Source organism: Xenopus laevis, chromosome 1L (genome assembly GCF_017654675.1).
Source record: "Xenopus laevis strain J_2021 chromosome 1L, Xenopus_laevis_v10.1, whole genome shotgun sequence".
NCBI classification, from domain to species: domain Eukaryota; kingdom Metazoa; phylum Chordata; class Amphibia; order Anura; family Pipidae; genus Xenopus; species Xenopus laevis.
Genome location: NC_054371.1, coordinates 111,921,048 through 111,947,706, shown reverse-complemented (window position 1 = coordinate 111,947,706; position 26,659 = coordinate 111,921,048). Strand labels below are relative to the sequence as shown.

The 26,659-nt window shown below is 37.9% G+C and overlaps 2 protein-coding genes across 3 annotated transcripts; both read left to right on the top strand.

The window, feature by feature from the left end:
* The first annotated feature begins 29 nt into the window (after positions 1-29).
* On the top strand, positions 30-10,895 carry sf3a2.L (splicing factor 3a subunit 2 L homeolog). Of its 2 annotated transcripts, none has more exon segments than NM_001099870.1 (9): positions 30-107; positions 1,623-1,786; positions 1,869-1,940; positions 6,527-6,573; positions 7,337-7,446; positions 7,901-7,950; positions 8,819-8,959; positions 9,261-9,329; positions 10,216-10,895. In NM_001099870.1, coding segments are annotated over 8 exon segments (1,218 nt in total). In that variant the 5' UTR covers positions 30-107; positions 1,623-1,660; the 3' UTR covers positions 10,819-10,895.
* Positions 10,896-11,298: 403 nt separating this feature from the next.
* Positions 11,299-26,007, top strand: amh.L (anti-Mullerian hormone L homeolog). Its single transcript, XM_018269302.2, has 6 exons — positions 11,299-11,342; positions 11,415-11,902; positions 19,806-19,984; positions 20,501-20,621; positions 21,018-21,180; positions 22,841-26,007. Exons 1-6 carry the CDS (start codon positions 11,299-11,301, stop codon positions 23,736-23,738), a joined length of 1,893 nt encoding a protein of 630 aa, XP_018124791.2. The 3' UTR covers positions 23,739-26,007.
* The last annotated feature ends 652 nt before the right edge of the window (positions 26,008-26,659 follow it).

Sequence of the window (26,659 nt, the reverse complement as noted above, 5' to 3'; positions counted from 1 at the left end):
GTGTATGCAGCACACTTCCGTCCGCTCTTGCTTCTCACACGGCTCTTTGAACATTACTTCCGGTTTGGAATCTGGAGTGGGGGAGCATCGCGTTCGAGGTGCAAGAGGTAGGGCGCTCTGGGAGAAGGGGTGGTGTACAGTACAAAGAAACATACGCGTTACGCTGCTGATCTTGCAGAGATAAGATTCGTTTCTTATGGTACTCGCTTGGCGGTGTTCCCATTTAAAGGCAAACTGTGCTCGTCAAAGTGCGTTGTGCGCTTAGTTTAGAATCTGTATCTAGCTCGCGCATTCAATGCACTTTTCTAAAGCAGGGGTGCCCATACTTTACTAGACGAGCTCTTATGTTAGGGATGTTGTCCCATTATGATCTACATCCATAAAATCATTGTTAAGCATTCTGTTCCATGGGAAATATTACTTAATATTTATGGGGTTGTTCACCTTCCAAACACTTTTTCCAATTCAGTTGTTTTCAGATTATTCCCCAGAAATAAATACTTTTTTTTTCCAATTACTTTCCATTGTTTCTTTTTTTACTGTTTTCCCAAAAACTAAGTTTAATGTCCCTGTCTCTGGTGTTTCAAGTCTGGCAGTTCAGTAATTCAGGTACAGGCTATAAACTGTTACTATTTTGCAACATTTAATTGATACATTTTTCAGCTGCATCTCTAGCGTATTAGCAACTATTGTATTGTATATATTCTAACAGCTGCCTGTAATGAAACCCAGTTTCTGCTCAGCAGGGACAAAGATAAGAAATGTATCAATTTAGAACAGTTTACAGGGTCGGTGACCCCCCCCCCCCTCCCAGAGCTTCTTTAGAAGGTGAAAACTTACACTTTACACTTCAATATTAGAAAAACAGTGACAAATAGAAAATACAAAGTAATTGGAAAAAGTCATTAATTCTGTTCTATCTGAAAACAACTAGTTGTTTGAAGGCCTACAACCCCTTTAAAGGAATTGTTCAGTATAAAAATAAAAACTGGATAAATGGGCTGTGCAAAAAAAAAACATGTTTCTAATATAGTTAGTTAGGCAAAAATGTAATGTATAAAGGCTGGAGTTATTGAATGTCTAACAGAACAGTCCACTACTTCCTGCTTTTCAGCTCTCTTGGTTTCCACTGACTGGATATCCTGGGGGACCAAGCAGTAACCAATCAGCGACTTGAGGGGGGGGGGCACGTGGGCCATAACTGTTGCTTTTGAATCTGAGCTGAATGCTGAGGATCAATTGCAAACGCACTGAACAGTTATGTCCCATGTGGTTCACCTTCAAGTCACTGACTAACTCAGAGTTATAGAGCTGAAAAGCAGGAAGTAGTGTTCTGGCTATTATGTTAGACATCCAGTCACTCCAGCCTTTATACATTAAATGTTAGGCTGTGCAAAATAAAAAATGTTTCTAATATAGTTAGCCAATCTATTTATCCAGTTTTTATTTTTACACTGAACTGTTCCTTTAATGTGTTCTAAATATATGTTCACATGCAACTGAATGGGAAGCCATCTGAGCCAAGTAGAGGACAATTTGATCCCTGCTACAACTAAAGTTGATGAAAATGCCATGTCACATTTGCTCCAATGGGTAATTTTTAACTTGTAATTGCTTTCCAGGTTTTTGATCTTGCTTGTATCCTCGACATTCCCCAACCATGGATTTCCAGCACAGAGCCGGAGGAAAGACCGGCAGCGGAGGCGTGGCTTCTTCATCTGAAAGTAACAGAGACAGGAGGGAGAGACTCAGACAGCTTGCATTAGAAACAATTGACATTAATAAGGTACTGTAAATATTCGAGAGGAATCTTGGGTTGTATTAATAACAACTGCTTAATTCAAAATATTTTTTTTTTTTTTTTCTAGGATCCATACTTTATGAAAAACCACCTTGGTTCTTATGAATGCAAGCTTTGTCTCACTTTGCATAACAATGAGGTAAGTTAGATCCTGTGATAGCCATGGAAAGCTAGAAAGCTATATATATATATATATATATATATATATATATATATATATATATAATATATATATATATATATATATATATATATATATATATATATATATATATATATATATATATATATATATATATATATATATATATACACACAAAGTTTGTACAGTGAACGCACTCCTCCCGGTTCGGATTCTGTTGATGGTGGTGCGTTGGTCAAAATTCCATGTTACAATTCAGTAAATGGACCCGCACTCATTCTTAAAGGTGAAATAAATGTGCTTTTTATCGGAAATGAACCTGTGTATAAAAGCACATTTATTTCACCTTTAAGAATGAGTGCGGGTCCATTTACTGAATTATATATATATATATATATATATATATATCTATATATCTCTCTATATCTCTCTATATCTCTCTATATATCTCTATATATCTCTATATATCTCTATATATCTCTATATATCTATATATATCTATATATATCTATATATCTATATATCTATATATCTATATATATATGTGGCCCCCTCATATGCCAATCTGTTCATGGATGCTTTTGAGAAGAAACATATTTATCCAAATTATGGTGAACAGGTGCTTTTCTATCGTAGATTTATCGATGATATCTTATTGATTTGGCATGGGGACCACACTGGAGCCTTAAAGCTTGTGACTGACCTGAATGCTTTATCTACGCCTGTAAAATTTACCATTACATGTCATAGTGATGTTATAGATTTTCTTGATGTGAGACTTTTTAGAACAGCAGATGGGATTGGAACCACGTTATTTCGGAAAAATACTGACCGTAACACGGTTTTACATGCACATAGTTTCCACCCTCCTGCTGTTCTGAAATCTATACCATATACCCAATTTTTGAGAGTATTCAGGATAAACACTGATCTGGTGGTTGCAAAACAGCAGGCGTGTGAGATGCGAGACCGTTTCCTTGCTAGAGGATATATGCTTGATTTCCTTGAGGAGGAGATGGAAAGGGCATATAAAACCTGTGTAAAAACTGATGAGATGGTGAATAAAATTGTAACAGCTCGGCCACAGAATATGACGTTTGTGACGAACTATATGCCGGTGAGTCATAAAGTAAAAGAAATAATGAAAAAACACTGGCCAATACTACAATTGGACTCTGGGTTGCCATTTACAAATATGTCCCCTCCTATGTGCACTTACCGCCGTGGTCGCTCATTGAGAGATATACTGATGGTCACAGATTTACAAAGGGGTGAGCCTGTAAGCTGGCTACCAATGATGAAGTTGGGATGCTTCCGATGTGGTGGGTGTAAGACATGTGGATGTCTGATAACTGGTGGTACCTTCTCCCACCCCCACTCTGGGAAGAAGTATAAGATCCAACATCGCTTAACTTGTACATCAGAATTTGTGATTTATTGCATTATGTGCCCATGTGGTTTATATTACATTGGGAAATGCGTTACTCCATTCCGGATACGCATGAATAACCACAGATCGGCTATCCGACTGGCATTATCCTCGGGACAATCTGAAATCCCCCTTGCGAGACATTTCTTTTTGCACAAACATCCTTTGCCTTCCCTAAGGGCGATATTGATTGATCATATCCCTACCTTACCAAGAGGAGGTGACAGAGCTAAGGCTTTACTACAACGTGAGGCGAAATGGATACGCATGCTTGATACAATTGCCCCTAGGGGATTGAATGAGATGCATTCACTGTCTTGCTTCCTGTGAGAACTTCAATAGGAATGATTTAGAATCTATATAATGAGAATTGATAATATTATCCCTCCTCAAGTGTGGATTAATGAAATTTGATGATTGTTTGCAAATTATAATGCTATACAAATCGTTTGGTTATATTTAAACGCTCGACATCACAGGTTCTTTCCTGTATTCATCAGCTGAAATGTTAAAGATAGAAATCTAATGCATTTTAATTTTTTTTTTAATATACTATTTTAGATGCACTTTGTCACAGCAATATTTATGGCACGTGGGTACTTTACTGTACTGTAATAGTAAGATTTTTGTTCACTAGTTTGGGATAATGTCACATCACTGTGATAATTGGATTATATCTGGGGACGATGGGGACTAATTCAGAATTGGAACCAATGGGGTTTAACTGGGCTGTTACGGATGAGATGAGGTTGAAAGTTTATACTGAAAAATTTTTATAATCAAGAAAATTTTTATAATCAAAAATTTTTATAATCAAGAATTTTTATGATTAAATTAATGAATTCAAGCAAATTTTGTGCGGTGCACAATAAACTCTTTTTCCATGTTCCAACTCTGGATAATGCCTTACCGTCTTACCTAGTTTTTTTAAGTGTTTTATTAGTATTTATATCTTTTTAGCTATGGGTCATTCAATATTTGCACTCTATGACCATCATGTTACACAGGTGCATGTTAACAGTGATAGATAATTAATTGGGGAGTGATGATTCTGTGGTTCTTCACTGATTGGTGGAAGTGGGGTTAAAAGGGTGTGTTTCACTACCAAGCACCATCCTGATGACGATCCAGTGGGATCGAAACGCGTAGATATGTGGTTGTTGGAATAAAATTTTGCTATTTGTACTCATATGACTGACCCGTGAGTGCTTTCATCTGGTGGAGTATATATATATATATATATATATATATATATATATATTCTGAGTCATTTGATTAGTATCATAGTGTAAGGCTGTTGTGGTGTTTACTAAAGCTGTTCATAGTTGTTGGTGTCTTGCACACCATGCTGGTGGACTGGTGTATTCTTAGCAACTAAGCAAAGCATATGTATGAGTTTGCAACTAGTAGCGGTCTAAGGTATATCTACTTTAGTTCTACCAGTGTTTTCAAATACAGCTCTTCTAGGGTCATCAGTGGAATTTCTTAGACCATATACTTTTTGGAATTACTGCTTGCTCCTCTATTATCTTTCTCTTCGTAATGTACCAGATTTATGGCACATGAACAGGGTTATAATTTAAACAGTATTCAGGAGGCACCATGCATGTTGATGAAGAAAAAGAAACTGTAACATCAAAAAATAAGTGTTTTAAAGTATTAAAAATAGAATGCAGTGTTGCCCTGCACTGGTAAAACTGCTGTTTGCTTCAGAAACACTACTATAGTTTATATAAATAATCTGCTGAGTAGCAATGGGGGCAGCCATTCAAAGGAGAAAAGGCTCATGTTACACAGCAGATAGCAGATATGCTCTGTAGAACATAATGGTGTTATCTGTTATCCACTATTTAACCTGTGCCATATAGCCTTTTTTCAATTTTTGGCATTGCTACACAGCAGCTTATTTACAGTTAGGTCCATAAATACTTGGACAGAGACAACTTTTTTTCTAATTTTGGTTCTGTACATTACCACAATGAATTTTAAATAAAAAAACTCAGATGCAGTTGAACTGCAGACTTTCAGCTTTAACTCAGTGGGTTGAACAAAAAGATTGCATAAAAATGTGAGGAACTAAAGCCTTTTCTTAACACAATCACTTAATTTCAGTCAGTTGTCTCTGTCCAAATATTTATGGACCTAACAGTATATGAACTATGGTAGTGTTTCTGAAGCAAACAGATCCGTTTTACCTGTGCAGGTACAATATATTTTCATTGCTTTAACAAACTTTCATTTTTTGGTGTTGCTGTTCCTTTAAAATCAGGAACAACATACAAATAGCCTTACACATTTCATGCCTAAGGGTCAGGCCACACGAGCAGATTTGGGGAGATTATTCGTCCCATGGACAAATCTCCTCTTCTTTGGGGCAACAATCTCCCCAAACTGCCTCCTGCCCTCTGCATGCTAAAATAAAAATCGCCTGGGGGAATGCACACGCGATGTTTCGTCTTCCAAAGTCACCCGCATGTGCATTCCCCCCAGGCGATTTTCGTTTTAGCCGGTGGAGGGCAGGTTTAAGGCAGTTTGTGGAGATTGACACCCCGAAGAAGAGGAGATTTGTTGCTGGGGCGACTAATCTCCCTGAATCTGCTTGTGTGGCCAGACCCTAAAAGGTCACATAGGGTTATGAGTTTATAAGGCATTAATGGAAGTGGATTTGAGAAGATATTTATGCCTTTTGAATTTTTGAACTGATAACTATTAACATAATACATCTAGTAATGTCTATTTTTTATGAGGAAAGTTGGGGATATTAAAATTGCAAATGTATAGGTCACTTACGCTATTTAAGGAGATATTTATAGAATGAAGATTTAAAAAAAATCAGTTTGCTTTGACATGCAGTCTCTGGGAACTTCCAAATAGCTGGGTCTAAAAATGCACAGCAGTGGTATTGTTACGCCAGTTCAGTAGAATTACAGTTGACTGTTGCATTCAGGCACAGTCTCAAGTTTGAAAAGCACAAAGGTCATTTTCTGATCAGACAATTTTATATTTTTACTATGACATGCTCACTCTTTTTCTGACCCTCTTATATGGGGTATTCCAAAGTTAAATAAGTTTGTGGTATAATCCACTTTCAAGCACACGTGCAGAACAGAATATTATATTTTCTATTCACTATTGTTACCTTCTTTTCTCGTAGGGGAGTTATCTGGCTCATACACAAGGAAAAAAGCATCAGACAAATTTGTAAGTTAAATTGTGTTGATTTTATTCATCATGCAACACTAAAACGTCGAGTCAAAGTTACCAGTCTTTATCTGAAGAATGTAAATAGACATTCCCAAACTGTACCTCCTTCCTGAACCCAAAATTGACAGATAATTGTTTTTATCCATTAAGGAAAGCAACCAACCCATGTTTAATCCTAATTAAAACCTATCTTCACTGCTGCCAATTCCCCCACATGTGCTGTAGTTATTAACCGCTTGACTGCAAAAGTGTATAGTGTTTGCAGTCAAGGGAGTAACTGCCAGATTTTTAATTTTGCGCTTTCTCCATTCTCTGCCTGTCACTGGCAAGATCAAGAACTGTGGCGGAGAAGTGGTTCCTATGCTGATAGTGAATTCTCCTTGCATTTAAACATTTTAAAGCGATTCTGTAATGATTTTAATGGTAAAAAATAGGAACCAACAGCAGAATGCAATGCAGAATATAGACAAGTTGGACTAAATGCATAATATTGTTTTTTTATTATGACACTGTTATGAGAAGTTGCATGAATAAATGTTTCTGACTAATCTCAAGTTAGACCAATTTTTTTCTTTAGTCACGGTTTATTGACAATGTTTCTGCCTTGAAATCATTGCAGCTGTAGGACCAGACAGCATTTTTGTAGTGTCCAGCGTAGAAGCTTTCAATTAGATTACACTGTATTATCAAAGATAGTTTTATAAACAGTCAGTGATTCTGGCTGTGATTCTTACACAGTTGTTCTTCATATTCTGATCAGAGCTCGCCGAGCCGCCAAAGAAGCAAAAGAAGCACCAGCACAACCTGCCCCTGAGAAAGTAAAGGTAGAAGTGAAAAAGTTTGTAAAAATTGGTCGACCTGGATACAAAGGTGAGATTTAGTGCAATGTCTTTTACATGAGCATAGTGGTTTAGATCCTGAGTCCTTAACAATAATATTCTTCTTGAGTATCCTCACAGTAGCATGTGTGAATTGCATATAATGACCTCCCTGTGCTGCAGTAATAATATCTTCGCTTTATCTTATGGTTATACTAACATCTGTCCTAATCATCTGCTTGAACCAGTCCTCTGTACCCATCAGTGAAGATTTACTACTAGGTACCTCAGATGTGCCACAATTAAGCTGCGGTTTGAATATTATAATCCTTTACAAGTCCTGAGGGCAAATGTTTTAGCTGTAGTGATGTTTATTGTTTTTGCGCTGATGTTAATTTGGCCACTCCCCATTGCCGCTGTTTCTGCCCTGTATCTTGGATGTGAAAAAGTAAATCCTTTTTATTTCCCTGACTAATAATAATGCCATACATCTCTTTATATTCTAGTGACAAAGCAGAGAGATCCAGAAATGGCCCAGCAGTCTTTGTTGTTTCAGGTAATGACTTGAAGTACTGATAAGTGCCAGTTCCTACCGAGTTGCATTTTCCATAGTTAATGATAACTGATTGCAATAAAAGTCTGCCAATCTGCTTCATTGAAAATGACACATTCTGCTGGAGTGATATAAAAAGAGAAGCATTAAAGAAATCTGAAGTTTGCTATAAGATCATGGAAAGCATGCGTCGGCATTAAAGAATTGCACAGACAAACAATACTATATTACTGATAACAGGATAGTAATTTGAATGAATACACATACCTAACACATGTTATAACATCATAGCTAGCAGTAACCGTAATGATTGGAAAATATAATTCACTTACATTGCCTTATATAATGCGTATATTTTTACATTCCATATCCTTCAGCTGTAAACCGTCAAGGCTTCCCCTGTAGGTATATACAGTTCACTCAGTTTGAAACAACTGTAGATACTAGAGGTGGACTCATTTAAACAGATGTCCTTAATACGTTATAAATGTAAGTCAAATTTCTCACTCTGTGAATTATCTTTTCTCTGAAAACAGTATCCTATGTGTTTTAAACCTTTTTGAGCATCAGGGACACATTGGATACTGTTTTCTTATATTAAATACACCTACTGCAGTGCCAAGGACAAAGAGAAAGGAGTTAAGAGGCTTTAAGAGATTCATAAATAACACAACGTCTCTTTGCTTCTTCTTTTTCCCTGGTGCTTGCACACTGCAGTAGGGGGCTTTAATATCAGAAAACCTTTGTGGATGTTTAATCCTTATCAACCAACATGAAATAGAAGTTTACTTTTTCTGACCCATAGCTTGAAATAAGGATACCCAGACTCTAATGATGATTCAGCCCTGTCTCCCTCTCTCTCTCCCTGCAGATAGACTATCCTGAGATAGCCGAAAGTATCATGCCCAGACACCGCTTTATGTCTGCATACGAGCAGAGGATTGAGCCCCCAGACAGGCGATGGCAGTACCTGCTGATGGCTGCAGAACCTTATGAAACCATCGCTTTTAAGGTGTGGTAAGCTATAGAGTAAACCTTTGTCTAGCTTTCTAAATCTTAGCTTGGGAAAAAATATAAAATCTTTCGCATCTTAAAGCACAATGAAATATTCACCAAACCACGATTTCAGTCGGAGTGTCAAACACACAAGTACTCTACACTCCACACAGACCGCAGAGGAGCCTGTTTCTCATATTTCTGTAGAATTACATAAATTTAATAGAGGCAGCACTAACCTACTGAAAATAGACAAGAATGCTTTTATAAGTCTGTCCATTGTTTTAATTTCTGCTGCACTATTTTTTACCCAACAGGTCCCAAGTCGAGAAATAGACAAGGTGGAGGGGAAGTTTTGGACACACTGGAATAGAGAGACAAAACAGGTATTACAAAATACATCTTCCAACTTTCATATGGCAAGTAATCTAGGAGCCCTAACTCTGTACTACAAAGGTTACAGGCACATGGGTAGAAAACAGTCCATGTGCCATTAGCCTAAGGGTCAGGGCACACAGGTGGATTCGGAGAGATTATTCGATCACGAGGAAAGTTTGAGCGACTTCGGATAACAAATTGCTCCGAGTGCCATCCCACAAGCAATTTACATTTTAGCCGGCGGGGAGGCAGTTCGGGGAGATTAGTCGCCCTGAAGAAGAGGAGATTTGTCGCCGGGCGACTAATCTCCCCGAATCTGCCTGTGTGCCCTGATCCTAATGGTTACAAAACTGTGCATATGGGCTTGAAAAAAGTGGATTTTTTACAAGACTTTTCTTGTGGAAATTCAAGTTTTACTTAAAGTTGCCACTTTCCAGTGGCCTTTCTAAAAAACAAAACGGTATTAATTAAAATCCTAAATATTTGAATATTCGAAGTCTCGCTTATCAATATTGATTACATCACTGTTCCGTTTTTGCATATTTAACTGATATCCTTTATCATTCAGTAACAAACAAATTCATAAATAACTCAACCACCCAAAAGCCCTTGTTCATATTGTAGGAATATCTAATCAGTTTCACAAGCACCATAGATCAGCAATGCTGCAAGCAATTAGTAAGTAGTATAAGCCCACACTTTGGAAATACAAATTTCTACTCATTTCATTTTAACATTACTATAGTTTTTCCAAATATTTTTGAATTCTCTGGATCACCTTGTAAATAGTTTTGGAAAGGGTGTACTTGATAGACTGTTTACTAACCCTGTTTGATACTGCAGCATGAGTGGTCTGTAACCTTTTTAATCCCTATTTCAACCCCTTCTTTTCAGTTTTTCCTTCAGTTTCACTTTAAGATGGAGAAGCCTCCAACAGCACCTACTATGCCTCTAGCTCCACCTGGTATTAAAAGACCTGCTCCTCCAGCCATGAATGGGATACAAACTCGTCCTCCAATGCCTGAAAATATGCCTCCTCCTCCTCCAGGAGGACTGCCTAGGCCCCCAATGCCTCCTGGGACACCTGCACCCCCTGTACCTCCACCACAGCTTCCACCTGCCCCAGTTGTTCCTCCTCCTGGAGTACCACCTCCGGTGCCACCACCTTCTCTTCCTCCTCCTGGGGTTCCACCACCTGGTGTACCACCAATGCCTCATAATCCTGCAGTGCCCCCACCTGGTGTTCCACCTCCAGGCATTCCTCCTCCTGGCCTTCATCCTCCTGGGGTGCCTCCACCCCCTGCACCTGGTGTGCCACCCCCTCCAACACCAGGAGTTCCACCTCCTCCTGCTCCAGGGGTGCCTCCTCCACCAGCCCCAGGTGTACCACCTCCAGCACCTGGTGTTCTCCCTCCTGGCCCTATGCCTCCAATGATGAGGCCTCCTTTACCTAGTGATGGACCAACAAATATTCCACCACCACCTCCCAACAACTGACGTATTTCTTTTTCAAAGATAAGACTATTTTGTATTGTATTATGTTTTAAATCATTAAAAAAATCCAACCTTTGAAATAGTATTTTTTTTTTTTACCTTTTGTGTGTATGTAGTAGAGTTAGTTACAGGAAGCAGTGCTATAATAGCTATTTGCATGGTCAGTATAAACAAAACATGTTTGTCTTGCTTTGCATTATGTGCAAATACATTATGTCCCATCAGGATTTCTAATTAATATGCACTACAGAACTGGTGCACTGGTAATTCTAGCAATATCCCTGACAGAGACGGAGTATCCACAATAGAGGTATTGTGAGTTGTCAAGGACAAGGTATGGGAGAGTCTTTCACAGGAGCAGCTTTCTAAAAATAAGCTCTGAGGGATCCCATTCATTTAGCAAAGGAAAAAATAAAACACACAGGATAGCACAGTTTGGGAATACGCATCCCACAGGGAACTCAAGGTCTTGGCTTGGCCATAATGCGGGAACCTCCCAGCATCTTGCACAAAGCTTGGCAGAAAAGGCATCACTGATGTTCCTGAATGCAAGGAGGTATTTGTAACATGCCTTTCCACTCAAATATGTGTGTGTGAAGCAAGAGGATTGATGCAGCATTGACTTCCGTAACAGAGATACTACAAATATTGTTCTTCAGCTACACTGGCATGGGAATTGTGAGTTTAAGATGGTGGCTATTGCTGCCAATGATGTGTCAAACTCTATTAAGCAAATCGGATCCAAGGGAGGCACAACCAGGTTTTAAAACAATGGTTCTTCCAAAACCCTTATCTCGATCTAGTCCGCTTGTGAGGCGTGAGGTGGGTACTGAAGAACTGGACAAACCAATTTGTGGGGTATCTGCTCCAAGCTGGGGCAAATGGGAAACTCAGGGTGTTGTAAGGGATTATGACCGTGCTTTCTTGGATGCGGTACAAAGGCAGTCATGGGAAGCAGAGGACCTAAAAGTCTTTGGGTTGTGTCCTGAAGAAAAGCATCAGACTGCTGTGGAGGTTCTTAAGAGCTTTGCAAATTTACTTGTAGAGCCTCAAGGGAAACATCTGGTGGTGCTTCACATGGAAAAAGGTATGTGGCCAATCACAGGGAAAAATTACATTCAGTTTTCTTCAACTCAAACTCCTCACTTCTCTATGTTACATGATTATATATATTTTGGCTTAAAGTGTGTCCCTTTTTAATAAATAAATGCAATGGGTTAATATCTATTTTGTCTGGCATATAGCTGTATAAATGATTTTATCCATGTCAGAATTTCATTATTTGCTGCAGGCTGTGCATTTACTTTACTTTAACATTTTTATACATACTGCTGCCCAACCCCCAAAATTGAATTAAAAAAAAAAAAAAAAAATATATATATATATATATATATATATATATATATATATATATATATATATATATATATATATATATTTAGAAGAATATAACTTTCATTTAAAAATATAACTTTCATTTTGTACAAACTTTATAACTAAAAGTGTCTTTTTACTAAATGTTCCCATTAAGTCATGTAAAAATATATATATATGTATATGAAACTTTGCTGATTTTATATATATATATATATATATATAATATATATATATATATATATATAGAGAGCAGCAAAGATTCATGTGCATTTTATTCTGCAGCAGGTGTTTCACTTAAAGGGTCTGCTTTATGTCAACCATTGCTGCATTCCTGATCGTTAGGTGGATCTTTCATACTGAGATCTATGCCAACACTGCCATACGCCGACTTTCCTATGGAAAATGCAGATAAATGTTCGTACCCCAGCCTGCTGTAATGTACAGATGTTTAGCTTAGTTTGCCTTAAGCATTTAGGTTAACAGCAAGCTTGTGTTTAAACATTTATTTTCATTTTCTACATGCAAGTTAGTGGTTGGACTTACACAATTTCAACATTCCTTTCTCAGGTGTATTATAGCAATGGTAGGTATGAAACTGTTGTGATATTCTCTAATAAACACAATACACACACCAGTATGTCTCAGCCATTGCTTCTATTGTTAACTGGCATTTTGTCTCTGTGGCTTTTTTTCCCAGTGTAATTGTGCACCTTCTGATCAATATTATAAGAAGAATTTTTCTGTAAAAACACACATTTTTGAACTTATTCAGACAACAAAATTGCAGTGCAGTTTCACAGCTGTGACTTTAGCTGACAAAAGATGATTGTAGTTCTAGTCTAGCAAGAGGGTGGACATGACCTGTGCTTTCTGTTTTACCTTTGGCTGGGCTTATTTATCATGCAGAAGTGAAGTCACAATTATAAGAAATTATATGTACAGGTATGAGATCCATTACGTGGAAACACGTTATTCAGAAAGCTCTGAATTATAGAAGGCCATCTCCTATAGATTCCATTTTATCCAAATAAATCCAAATGTGTCAAAATGATTCCCTTGTATCTATAATAATAAAACAGTTCCATGTACTTGATCCCAACTAAGATATAATTAATCCTTATTTGAGGCAAAACCAGCCTATTTAATGTTTACATGATTTTCTAGTAGACTTAAGTCATGGATATCCAAATTACAGAAAGATCCATTATCAGGAAAACCCCAGGTCCCAAGCATTCTGGATAACAGGTTCCATACATGTATTATATTTACTATATCACATGAAAATCAGATTATAACTATAAGGTATAGCTAAAAATACATTAATGTATTCACAGTACTTGCAAACTACTTATAGGGGCACATTTACGTAGCTCGAGTGAAGGATTAGAATAAAAAATACTTTGAATTTCAAAGTATTTTTTTGGCTACTTCGACCTTCAACTACGACTTCTAATGAACGGTTTGAACTAAAAATCGTTCGACTATTCGATAGTCGAAGTACTGTCTCTTTAAAAAAAAACTTCGACCACCTACTTCGCCACCTAAAACCTACCGATCTCCAATGTTAGCCTATGGGGAAGGTCCCCATAGGGTTTCCTAGCTTTTTGTTGATCGAAGGAAAATCGTTCGATCGATGGATTAAAATCCTTCGAATCGTTCGATTCAAAGGATTTAATCGTTTGATCGATGGAAATGCGGTAAAGCCTTCAACTTAGATATTTGAAGTCGAAGGATTTTACTTCGACGGTCGAATATCGAGGGTTAATAAACCCTCAATATTCGACCCATAGTAAATGTGCCCCATAGTGTCACTAAGCATCACATCTATCATCCTATCTCATTATTGTATATTATGGTCCTGGCAAGTTCCTATTTTCTTTATTTCATATGAGTTTTCTATGATGGCCTGCAGGAATGCACACTATTGACGTTTTAGAGAAATGGGGTGGATGCTAAGATTTTTGTTCTGCAGTTTTCCTGTTTGAAATGGACGTGCCTATTAGATTATTAGGTACTTAGTTAGCTTTCCAGGCAGGAGTCCACAGATTAGAATGAAAGAACAACAATCTAGCCTCATTGGCGAAGCACCCCTGCCTAGAACAGCCAAACCAGACATTGCTGTCTGAGGCTAGTAGGGTCACAACTTTTCCTAGAAATAAAATACTGCACTTCCTTTCCTTAATTTTCTATTAATAACCTTAACATCAAGCATCACTTACTGGTCAGGTGGAAAGAGGGACGCATAATGGAATTGGAATTTGGGTTGCAAATTGGCACAAAGCTTGTAGCCAACAACTTTGCTTTCAGGGAGTCAGACCTAGAAAACATTTATCCCTGAAAATATCAGTTTTTTTTTTTTAATGAATACAATGTATTCATGTAGGACCCCCCCCCCCCCCCACACACACACATCAAGTCTCACACTTTGGAAGGATGCCATGGTATTTGTTGCATTCCTTCTCTGTTTAATTAAGGACGACTTAGCAAAGCAAACAGGTGTCCAGACAATGGAGCTTTAGTTTTATGGCTCTTACACATGGGCAGTTTTTTTTTTAAACACAGGTTTGCGTACAAATAAATGCATTCGCTTATTGATTCCATTAGATTCTGCCTGGTTACTCATGAGCGTTGAGTGCCATTTTACTCCATTTGTGGTTTATTGCATTTGTTTAGACGCAGCATGTTGCATTTTCTTGCGCTTCACACGTGTTCAGCTATCAACAGAACATTTGTATTTAGAACGGAAAAAAAAACATCATTTTGTCAAAAGAACAAATATACATGCAATATATGTGTTTCCATGCTCAGCATGCATTTAAAAAAACACCCATGTGCAAGAGCCCTTAGATGATGGAGAAACAGTCAGCCAGCACTCACTCTTATGTAGAGCAACCAGGTGCACCTGAAATGGTGTCCACCTCTACCTCCAACTTCAGAAGTCCAAGAATTGTAGTAGACAGCACCAATCTTAGATATTATTTTAAAAAAAAGCCTTTATTGTTACTTCATGGCTTCATCATCTGGACAAATGCAAGAGTCCTTAGATGTCTTGCTAAATGATTGATAATATGTAAATAAATATATATGTGTGTGTATGTGTTTATGAGTCCTGTTTTCAGAATGCTCGGGACCTGTTTTTTTTTTCCAGATAAGGGATCTTTTCATACCTTAAGAGCAGAGATAGACGTGGAGATTCTGGGAGATTTAGTCTCCCGGCGACTTATCGCCTCTTCTTTGGGCGACTAATCTCCCCGAAAAGCCTTCCCACCGGCTAGATTCTAAATCGCCAGTGGGATGGAACTCGGAGCACTTTGTTTTCCGAAGTCGCCAAAAGTTGCCTTACAAGGAAACTTTGTTGACTTCGGAAACTGAGTGCCATCCCGCCATCGATTTCGATTCGGGGAAGAAGAAGAGGCAGACGACTAAATCTCCACGAATCTTACCGTGTGTCTCTGCCCTGAGGCTACTAAAAAAATCACTGAAACACTAAGGGGCACATATACTATTGGTCTAATATCGAGGGTTAATTAACCCTCGATATTTGACCCTCAAAGTTAAATCCTTCGACTTCGAATATCGAAGTCGAAGGATTTGGCGCAATTCGTTAGTTAGAAGAAGTTAGAAGAAAAAATCGTTCGATCGAACAATTAAATCCTTCGAATCGAACGATTTTCCTTCGATCCCAAATTCCCAAATCCTTCCCCATAGGCTAACATTGGTGCTCGGTAGGTTTTAGGTGGCGAAGTAGGTGGTCGAAGCTTTTTTTAAAGATACAGTACTTCGACTATCGAACAGTCGAACGATTTTTAGTTCGAATCGTTCGATTCGAAATAGTAGCCAAAAAAATACTTCGAAATTCGAAGTATTTTTTATTCTTATCCTTCACTCGAGCTAAGTAAATGTGCCCCAAAATAAACCCACTAGGATTGTTTTGCCTCCAATAAGGATTAATGATATCTTAGTTGGGATCAAGTACAAGCTACTGTTTTATTATTACTGATAAAACTGAGATCATTTTTATAATTATTTGATTAAAATGGAGCCTTTATGAGATGGCCTTCCCATATTTGGAGCTTTCTTGATAATGAGTTTCTGGAAAATGGATCCAATACGTGTTTATGTGTGTGATGATTGGGAGAGATAGCAATTTAACATCTGCTGAAGTAACATCTATAACATCAGGGCTGCTGTTTTGATTCTAAGTCAGTTGTTATGAGCTCCACAACAGCCCAACATAAACATAGAGTGTCAGACTGGGACCAAAAAATCAAGAAACCCATTATCCTGAATAATGGAAAGGGAATCTCCCATAGACTGAGTTTTTTTTTTTTTTTATAACTCTTTATTTATTAAACATAGAGTTTTCATTTTCATCTGTACAACATCTATGCAATGACATTTGTAGACCCCAGATCAGCACATTATTTCACAATATACAGAAAAAGTAATATAAAATAGAATAAAAAGGCATGGCATCCATAATATGGAAAGAAATCATATGCATCCTAGGTGTACCTGTTCCCAGTAAAGGGAAAGTTCTTCGGGATAATTGCAAACAGTGTCAGCATTCCGTACATGTATACAGAGAGGAAAAGGAGAACAGAAACAGCAGGTAGGAGGAAAGAAAGAGTAAGGGAAGAAAAAGAGAAGGAAAATAAAGGAACATCATAAAAACAGCAAAAATGACCGAGCTCGGGGGTGAACCATAGACTGAGTTTTAATCAAATAATTCACATTTTTAAAAAATGTTTTCTTTTTCTCTGTAATAATAAAACAGTACCTTCTACTTGATCCCAGCTAAGATCAAATTATTCCCTATTGGATGCAAAATCAGCCTATTGGGTTTATTTAAAGGAGAAGGAAAGCTCCAAGACGGTTTATTGTCAACAGATTAGCCTCAATAGTGCAAGCTAGAACGCTATATTTATTCTGCAGAATGCTTAACCGTACCTCATTAAACAGCTCTAGACACTGTCTCTGTTTTTTTAGGATAGAAGCTGCCATATAAGCTTGGTGTGATATAACTTCCTGCCTGAGTCTCTCCCTGCTCACTTACAGCTCTGAGCTCAGATTACAGCAGGGATGGGAGGAGGGAGGGGGAGAGGAGCAAACTGAGCATGCTCAAGCCCTGCCCTGGAGGTTTATGCTGAAAACAGAAAGTCTGATACAGAAGCCCATGTGTACACAATAAAAGGAAAGAAATGCAGTGTTTCTTTTGACAGAGGACTCAGAACAGCATTACTTTGAGTGTTTACTGGTGTATTTACATAGACCTTTCTGATAAAGCTTACTTAAATTTAGCCTTTCCTTCTCCTTTAATGTTTAAATTATTTTCTTAGTAGACAAAGTATGGAGATCCAAATTACAGGAAGATCCCTTATCTGGAAAACCCCATGTCACAAGCATTCTGGATGACAGGTCCCATACCTGTATTACATGTCTACACATTAAATCATGGAAACTTGTGGCTCTCCAGCTACTGCTGCAATAATGGGTGACTTGATCAAACAGATCTGAAAAAGCATCAGCTAAAAACGTTAATGCTGCTAGGAGCATTTCTCCAACACCACAAGCTAGTTACAGGGTACCACCACCTACCATTGCCACTTTTATTTCTTGGTTAAAACCTTAATAAATTAGCTGCTTAGATATAAGAAGCAATGCAATTTGGCAGCAGCTACAGTTTAAAATGTTTAAAATGTAAAGGTCTGAGATTATAATTCTCTTTTTTTTTCACTTTCTCTTTTGCTCATACTGCTCATTCTGCTCATTCTTATCATATCCCATTCTTGTTTTATGTTTTTTTTACCTATTTATGTGCCATTATCTTGCCCACAACAATGTACCTTTCATTTTAACCAACTTAATTTATTTATTAAACTCTACCTCTACCAAATTGTGGTCAATTTTTAATAATTGTTTTTCACACATAGTTCTAGAGCTACATGGGTTAGTATCTACATGGCTGCCACACGTATGTAGTCATCAGTCACACAGGATGGGGCTGATTAGTCAGGCCAATTACGTGTTGACCATCCGACTCTGCAGGTGAATTTTCATGCCCGGATTTGTGGAAAGGCCACCAAGGCATGCTGCCCAACCACACCCACATTGGTTCAGAAACACTGGGGATGCGCAGAAGATACAATAGTTTTTTAACTTTCCATGTGCAAATCCCTATTTCTCCAAAAATATAGAAGAATAGAGGGGAGGGACAAATGACGACAGGCCTAGGGGCGCCCACTATGTAAATCTGCCCCTGTGTATTTTACAGAATTTAAACTATACTGTCCTTTGTGGCTAGCCCATATCACCCTGTGTTAGGCTTGCAAAGTGGCCTGATTTTACTGATAATAGCCATTCAATGGGTTAGTTCTCATTTAAATTAACTTTTAGTATGATGTAGAGAGTGATAGTTTAAAACAATTTGCAATTTGTTTTAATTTATTATTATTTCTAGTTTTTAGGTATTTTGCTTTTTATTCAGCAGCTCTCCAGTTTGCAATTTCAGCAATCTGGTTGCTAGGTGCCAAATTACCATGATAACCATACATATGTATTTGAATAAGAGACTGGAATAAGGATAGGTGAGGGTCAAAGTAATAATACAAAGTAGCAATAACAATACATCTATAGTTTTAAGGATCATTTGTTTTTAGATGGAGTCAGTGACCCCCATTTGAAAGCTGGAAAGAGTCTTAAGAGGAAGAATTGGGCATTCTAAAACATTCTAAAATTTAACTTAAAGGTGAATGACCCCTTTAAAAATGGTATTTACTGCTAATGATGGACATTTTATAAAAAGATAGTAAATACATAGCAAGGCCTGAAAAAGGAATCAGCAGTTGAATGCTATGGTGGAGTGAGCAAAACATTTTCAAAATGGTTAAGTGCAATGATATTGATACTAATATCCCCTTCTCAGAGCTAAGAGATGACTAATAGGATCATGTAATATCAGGAGCAAAGTTTGCTACAATTCTTACACTCAAATATAGCAACCAATCAGCAGGTAGCATTTACTGGTCACATGTTTAAAAGCAAACATCTTATGGCTGCTATTGGTTATTCATCCTGGCCAAACTGTGTGCCTTTTTATTACATATGAAGGTAAGAGTCATACCTAGCAAGGATCTCACAAAAACCAAACATGGAGGAGCTTCAGGTGCCCTGTTTAGCTCAAGAAATAACAAAGGCCATAAATAGTTAGCAATTAAAGCAAAAGGCAAGAAGTATGTTCATAATGTGCCTTATTCATTGTGCATATGTTTAACAAGTGGTGTTCTGCCCCTTTAAATTAAAACCTAATTCAAGCTAGGCATTTTGACCGGACACTGCTCAGTATGGTTACCATGTTTTTAAGGAAAAATATGGGCCTTCCTGTCTCGGTTACCGTTTTTTTGTCAATAATGCTTTCATAAAGTTGCATATTTTGAGACCCAATGTCAATCTTATTGCTCAGTAGGTTCTGTCTACGTTTGTTTGCTGATACAGTGAGCCAGCATGGTTTGCTGCACATTTTGCATCCCAAATAAGTATTATGTTTTCTAAACATTATTCAGACCTTAGGGTGGCTTATAATTAATACTTTGTTTTGCTTTTCTTCCCATCAGTTGACTGGGAAGCTGGAACCAGCCTGCATTTTAAAGGGACTGTGAAGGAACACGTTACTGCTCATCTGCAACATCGTCACTTACTGTTGCTTGTCTTTCACCTTGACACACATAAATCCAACAGGGATCACCGTGGATCTAAAATTCTAGTGTCAGGAGGAGGAATCCAACCAGAGCAGGCAAGCAGATGGGTTTTATAGCCACTCTCATATATATTAACCTATATAGATTATCAGTTGGGGAACCTCTGATTTAAGGGGATGAGCCCAGGAAAGAAGTCCTTTGTCTCTCTGATTAATGAAAGGAAATAAGTTCATAGCAAGAACAGTTTTATTTGTCTACCAATTAGAAAATCTAGTTTTCACCAATGAGCCACACTTAAAAAGAGTGGGGAGAACACTAGCATGAAAATTGGTTCCTAGGGGTGGCAAATAATGTTTTTTTTGGCTATTTGGTATCCCCTATGTGATCTGGTAGCCTACAGGAGGTTCTGTTTTGGTTATGCAACCAACCTTGCCTCCAAATCACAAGCCACTGGTTGGGGATGACTGGCCAATAGGTAAATTATACACATTCTTTTGTACCAGGGCCAACAACAACTCATATAAAAGAAATGTGTAATAAAAAATGAATTTAACCTTTCATGACACAATACTTGTCTGAGCTTCTGATACAGTAAGATTTCCTTTATGCAGGTTGCTTGTGTATCATTAAATACCCGCTATCTTGTTATGAGAGTAGGAGGAACTGTGAAAAACCAACCTTCGGGAGACCTAATGCTCCATCTGTCTGTTCATATGAAAGGCCTTTCAAATGGTAAGTACATCTGGGGATCCTGGACTATCTTATTATGAGGGGAATAATTATACTGTCAGAGAATTACAGCATCTCAGTAAACATAATGAGAATGCATAGCAAGTTCTCCAAGCTTTGCTGAGTGAGTTAGTAACACATTTATTAAAACTAAAGGGGGAAAAAAGGAATTATATTAATATGCAATTGAATTCAACATACAACATGGGACAGTGGGTATATTTCATTCTCAGCCTCCTTTTACTTTGACGAATTCTAGGTTAAAAAAAATATGATCAGCTTAGTGCAGATAATAACCATTATTTAGTCCAATATATTAATTTCTCTTATATCTCTCAATCATCTTTCATTTGTTAAGAACAAAAACCTAATTTCTCTCTCTCTCTCTCTTACGACCAGGTGTTTTTCTAACTGATGTTGAAGTTCAGAAGCTCCTTTTTGGCACAGAAAGAAAGTGTTTAACCAAGATGACACCAGCACTGTTCATGGTTATTGGTGGTACCAGCCAAGATGCACCTGTTCCCTTCTTGTCGCAGGCTGAGAATGTCATTCCCAGCTTTAGGTTTGTGTTGACATATTTCTCTTGGAAATCGTTCAAGCTTATATATTATGTATAATTCACAAGAGCCATGAATATCTTGTAAATTATATCCTTATAAACAGTGTTGGGTGATGAGTTATTAGCAGTGCTTAGAGATGTAATTTGTCACATGACTCACTGAAACTTAGCGGGCGGTGTGAACTCGAGGGCCTGGACTAGGGGTAGTCGACAGAGGAGATAAATCACCCCTGTTGTTGTGCCCTAGGCATGTGCATCTTCTGCCTACCCCACATTCTAAGAATTCTGAATTATGCTATTCATCCATATAGTGGTACTGGAACCTACTCTAATTTATTAAACATACAATAAGCCTTGAGAAAGGCTAGAGGGCTAGCCGAAACGTTAGCAGTTTTTTTGCTGAATAAACAAAATTTTTTCACCTTGGATAAGACCTGTGAGTGTATGCCTTATTTGGGACAGTTTTATATATATATATATATATATATATATATATATATATATATATATATATATATATATATATATACACATATATATATATATATATACATATATATATATATATATACATATATATATATATATATATATATATATATATATATATATATATATATATATATATATATATATATAGAGATAGATATATATATATATACATACATATATAGTGTGACAGCACTCCAAGGATTTAAACAAGATGATGAAGATGAAGCAAAAAAGTTTATTAACATCCAACGTTTCAGTTCCTAGTTTGAACTTTCATCAGGAACTTTCATCTTGTTTAAATCCTTGGAGTGCTGTTGCTGCGAGTGCTGTTGCTGCTGCATTTCGTATTTTATCCTGTCCTGACTAGCACCCAGGTTACTCTTTTGACATAAGGTGTGCGCTCCATTTGTACTGTGTATATATATATATCAAGCGTAAAAACTACATTTTGGTTACAAAACATATTTTTTGATCCCCATTTTTAAATGACTCCACAAAAGGTAGTTAGGCACCAATTTCTGTAGAAATTTTTTTTCCTATTGTTCCTGGGCTAAAATAAATGTCTTAATAGTTTACACAAAGGTGGTATGAGGTACTCAATTTACTTAAAGATAATAACAATACTAACATGTTCAGCAATATGCAAAGTTTTATATACAAATATAACAATGAGTACAATTCATACCACCCAGCAATTAGAAAAACCTGGACTATCAGAAAGTGAATACTCTCGGGAAAGTCAGAATTAACAAAATTACAAAAGGACTTATATTCAAAATAGTCCCAATAAATTTTGACTGTCTATGGCATCTTACAGCAGTCCCCCTGGCATTTGTCCGAACCCACAGATTTGTCTGTCACTATGGCAGGATTTAAAGCAATGACACACAGGCAAGCACTTCCACAACTGCTCCTGCTTTCCCATAGTAAATATGGGAAAAGTAAATGCTGCCTATGTGTAGTCCTCAGGCAATCTTCCACCAATGCCAACCATCAAAATGCTCAATGTGCATCATTAAATGAGGATCCAAATCTGGTATTAGCAAGTGATAGCTGCTTACATTTCAGAAACCACCTTGAATAGAAAATGAATGTAAATTGCAAAAGTACTTAGAGTAGAGTGTACTATATTCACCAATGCTTTATCCCAGATGAATATGTTTATTTACAGTACCCACATAAACCCAGCTACTTCTGCTGCTGAAAAGAAGGATGAATTCCTTGAGATGATATCACAGTTCTCAATGCTTCTGCTCAACTCTAATAGTAAAGCAACATCTACTATTAAACTTCCCCTTGACCCTAATGATCACAGTGTTGGCGATCTGCGTCCTCAACTTTTTAATGTTACGGATGTAGAAGCATTGGAATGGTTGGTGGACTCCAATGACCCTTTGGTGTTCCTTTTTCTATCAGGAAGCAAGTTTTTGCAAGGGACAAAAGTTCTTCAAGAGAAGCTTGCTGGAAAGTTGCTGGAGAAGATGACAGATAAGCTTCAGGAGGTGTTGGATGATATGGAAGAGCTTTTGTCTAATAAAGATTATGTTAAAATCCTTCACCACCTTTTACATTCTTGTCATGGCACTTACAATGTTAGCTATTTACCCACAGAAGCAGAGAACATATCACAGTTGGGGGAGAGCCAGAACAGGAAGCTTCATTCCTTGATGCTTCTTAAGGTCCTTCAAACAATTCGTTCTTATTGGCAAGACCAAAAGAAGCTTTCTAGACGAAACCGGGGAACTGGCATCAAACCATATTGCCGCCTGCAAGAACTGACTATTAGTCTGAAGCCATTTGCGGAGTACAAAGATGTACTATTGCCTGAGGAAATCAATATCAATAACTGTGTTGGGCCTTGCCGGTTTCCACAGACCACACAAAATGACTACCAGACACATGTGGTTCTTCTGATCCAGCTTCAGGAAAGGAGTGAGTCAGGTCTCGCTCGCCCACCATGCTGTGTACCTGTGAGATATGACGAGCAATGGCTTATGGTGGTCGATGAAAATGGTATCAAGATTCAGAGTTACCCTAACATGGTCGCCAAGGAGTGTGGTTGCAGATAATCTGAAGTAATACAAAAAGATACATGTAAATATGAAACTATAGATGAGAAATGAGTGCATTAAGGAATGATGTCATTATAACTATTCTAACTTCCCGCTGAAACAGTGGCATAATTATAGGGGAAGCAACCCTGCAGCTACAGGACACTGCAAAGATAGGGGTGTCTGTTAAGAACTTGACCCTTTTCTCGCCCCACTTCTGCTTGTGCAATTCCCTGTTTCTGGCCTCTACATTTACATAGAGTAGATCACCGGTGCATGTGTAGGGGGGAGAGGCATGGGACCCATGGGTGTTTGTGGCAGGAGAGACAAGGGATATGAAATTATGTCATTGCACTGAAACATGTGCCTGCATCAAAAAACTGTTTTTAACATGCACATAGAATTTTTTTCCTATATACTAAAATAAGAATTAAAAGGTAAATAATACTCATAAATATGGTTTAGATTCCCATGCTTTCCTTTTGTAGAAACTTTAAGTAGGTAGGTCATAGGTACATATATAGTATGATGATTTATTCATCTTTTCAGTACTCAGAGGGACCATCTTTTTTGCTTTTCTTTATTAAAGGGCATTAGTTTATGGATATTATGTTACCTTTAATACCACCAGGGCATTGTTTGTTTTGTGGAGTGCGCCTGCTAAACACACCACACATACATTTTTATTCATCTGTCTGAGCTGAGTATGAAGAAAACTCACATCACAAATTGTATTGTGAGAGAGCATACTGGAACATTCAAGGAGAGCAAAAGTTTAAATCACTGACTATAACCTCCTACCCTAAGATGGTTCTGGGTACTTTCATGCAAATTGCACCAACACAGGCACACAGCCATGCTCTTTTGTGCTCCCATATCCTCTGCTCTGCCCTGGGGCGCCAGGTAGTACTGAAGATGATGGTGGTGGGGTAGTTTGCATAAAGTACTCTTGCTGGTATGGGTTCATGTCTGAACTTTTTAAATGGATTAACACACTTTGCAGAGTAGCTTCCAAAAGTCCTCCTTTTATCATTTGGAAAAAAATAGACTGTTCAGTACAGTGTTTTACATTTTACATTAAATATTTAAACATGATTTTCCAGCTGTTTGTAACAATGTCAAGCAAGCTGAATGAATCAGTTCAAGGACAAATTGTTCTCCTGAATGCCAGCATACCTCTCCAACATTCAAGATTCAAAGCCAGCTCCAACAAAGACTGCCCTATCCCAGTTAGTATATACGACCACTGAAAAAATGCGGCTCCGCTGATGAGTAGCAGTTTTAAAGCCTGTCTCCAACACAGGACAGGTGTAAACATTAACAAGGGCCAAACAAAGCAAAGACTGTAAGAAAGTCTTGCTTACAGATGAGTGAGATATTAATGTTTAAGGTTGTAGTAATGAAACTTAGAAAACAGTGGCTTGGAAGGCCCTAGGTGTTCAGGGTTTTAGCAGCCCTGCATGAGCATTTAACAGAAATCTTAAGAGAGTGGAAGGGATTCTTCAAATGTGAGTGACAAGTAGTTTCATGGTCAGTGAAGATTTTGCATTTTGATGTACAGATGGCCTTCTGCAAGTTAGTAAACAGTCCTTGATGCCGTTAGAATTGGATGCTATGGCCATATTTGGCTGGTGTGTGTCATGTCTGGGTAAGGAAGTTTTTAGGTAAATGATTATGCAACGCACAATTTCAGGTCGAATGAAGGCAAGGGTCCTGAGAAATTAAACACAGCCCTGGGTCTTGAGAAATAATTTCTGCACCACATTTCGGCAAAGTGCCACAATGCATCCTTCCATTCCCAAATGGCTCCTTTCACCCTAGTTGAGCCTATCCTAAAGCCACACTTTGCTGCTACAAGCTAGACATATAGTAGCCCTGCACTTTATTCTGGAGTACAAAAACTTGCACCTGTTCAAAGACAATGCTGCTTTGTGCCTGCCAGTATTGCACTCTGATCTAGATTTTTAATACAGCATGAGGTGCAGAGCACAGCTATTCACCAGGGGTTTTAAATGCCAATAAAGATGCTTTATCTTGATGATAATATGCCATTCAGCAGCCACTATTACTTTACAAGATTCATCCCAGCCACAATTAGTTACTGACATTTTCTCTCTAAAGATAATATCTTTCTCTAACCATCAACTGTTTTTTATGCAGGCTAGGGGGCAAATTTACTAAAGGGTGAAGTGACATCATTTTGGTACGTCGGCAATTTACGGGCGCTGGCGTAACTTCACTAGTGAAGGAGATAGACTCTAGCGCTCCTTCGCACTCTTACGCCAGGCGAAGTTTCGCTGTGGCGAAAGAGCGTTACTTCGCAAATTCACTAAGATGCGCATTTTACTGAACGTTACCTGTTCCGCCAGACTTGTCTTCACCAGCTCAGACCAGGCAAAGTACAATGGAATGTATAGGGCTTCTTCAATTTTTAGTTGAAAAATTTTCTATGTCCCAAAAAACGCTGGTGTCTTTTAGTTTTTTCAGGGTGATAGGCTGCAAAGGTCCGTAAAATTTTTTTTGGGTACCCGGGCTCCCCTATACATTTCCTACCATATGGCACATAAACTATACAGTGGGCACATGTGTAGGGCAATATAACAACTCTATTTTCTTTTATTAAGGTTCCATGGGCTTGTGTAATGTAATGTATTTTCTGCAACATATACGTCCATTGAACTTTAACTTCCCATTGTATGCAAATTAGCATACGCTAGTGCAACTTTGCATCGCCTGGCGCAGTAACGCTAGGGCAACTTCGCCAGAGTTCGGCACCCTAGACGCAACTTCGGATTTTAGTGAATTAGCGTTGTCCTGGCAAATCTACACCTGGCGAAGTGTTGCGATGTGAGCGAAGCCGTCGCTGGCAAATTAATGGAGGTTAGTGAATTTGTCCCTAGGTTTGAGTCTTTACAGAAACTGCTTGGTCCAATGCTGAC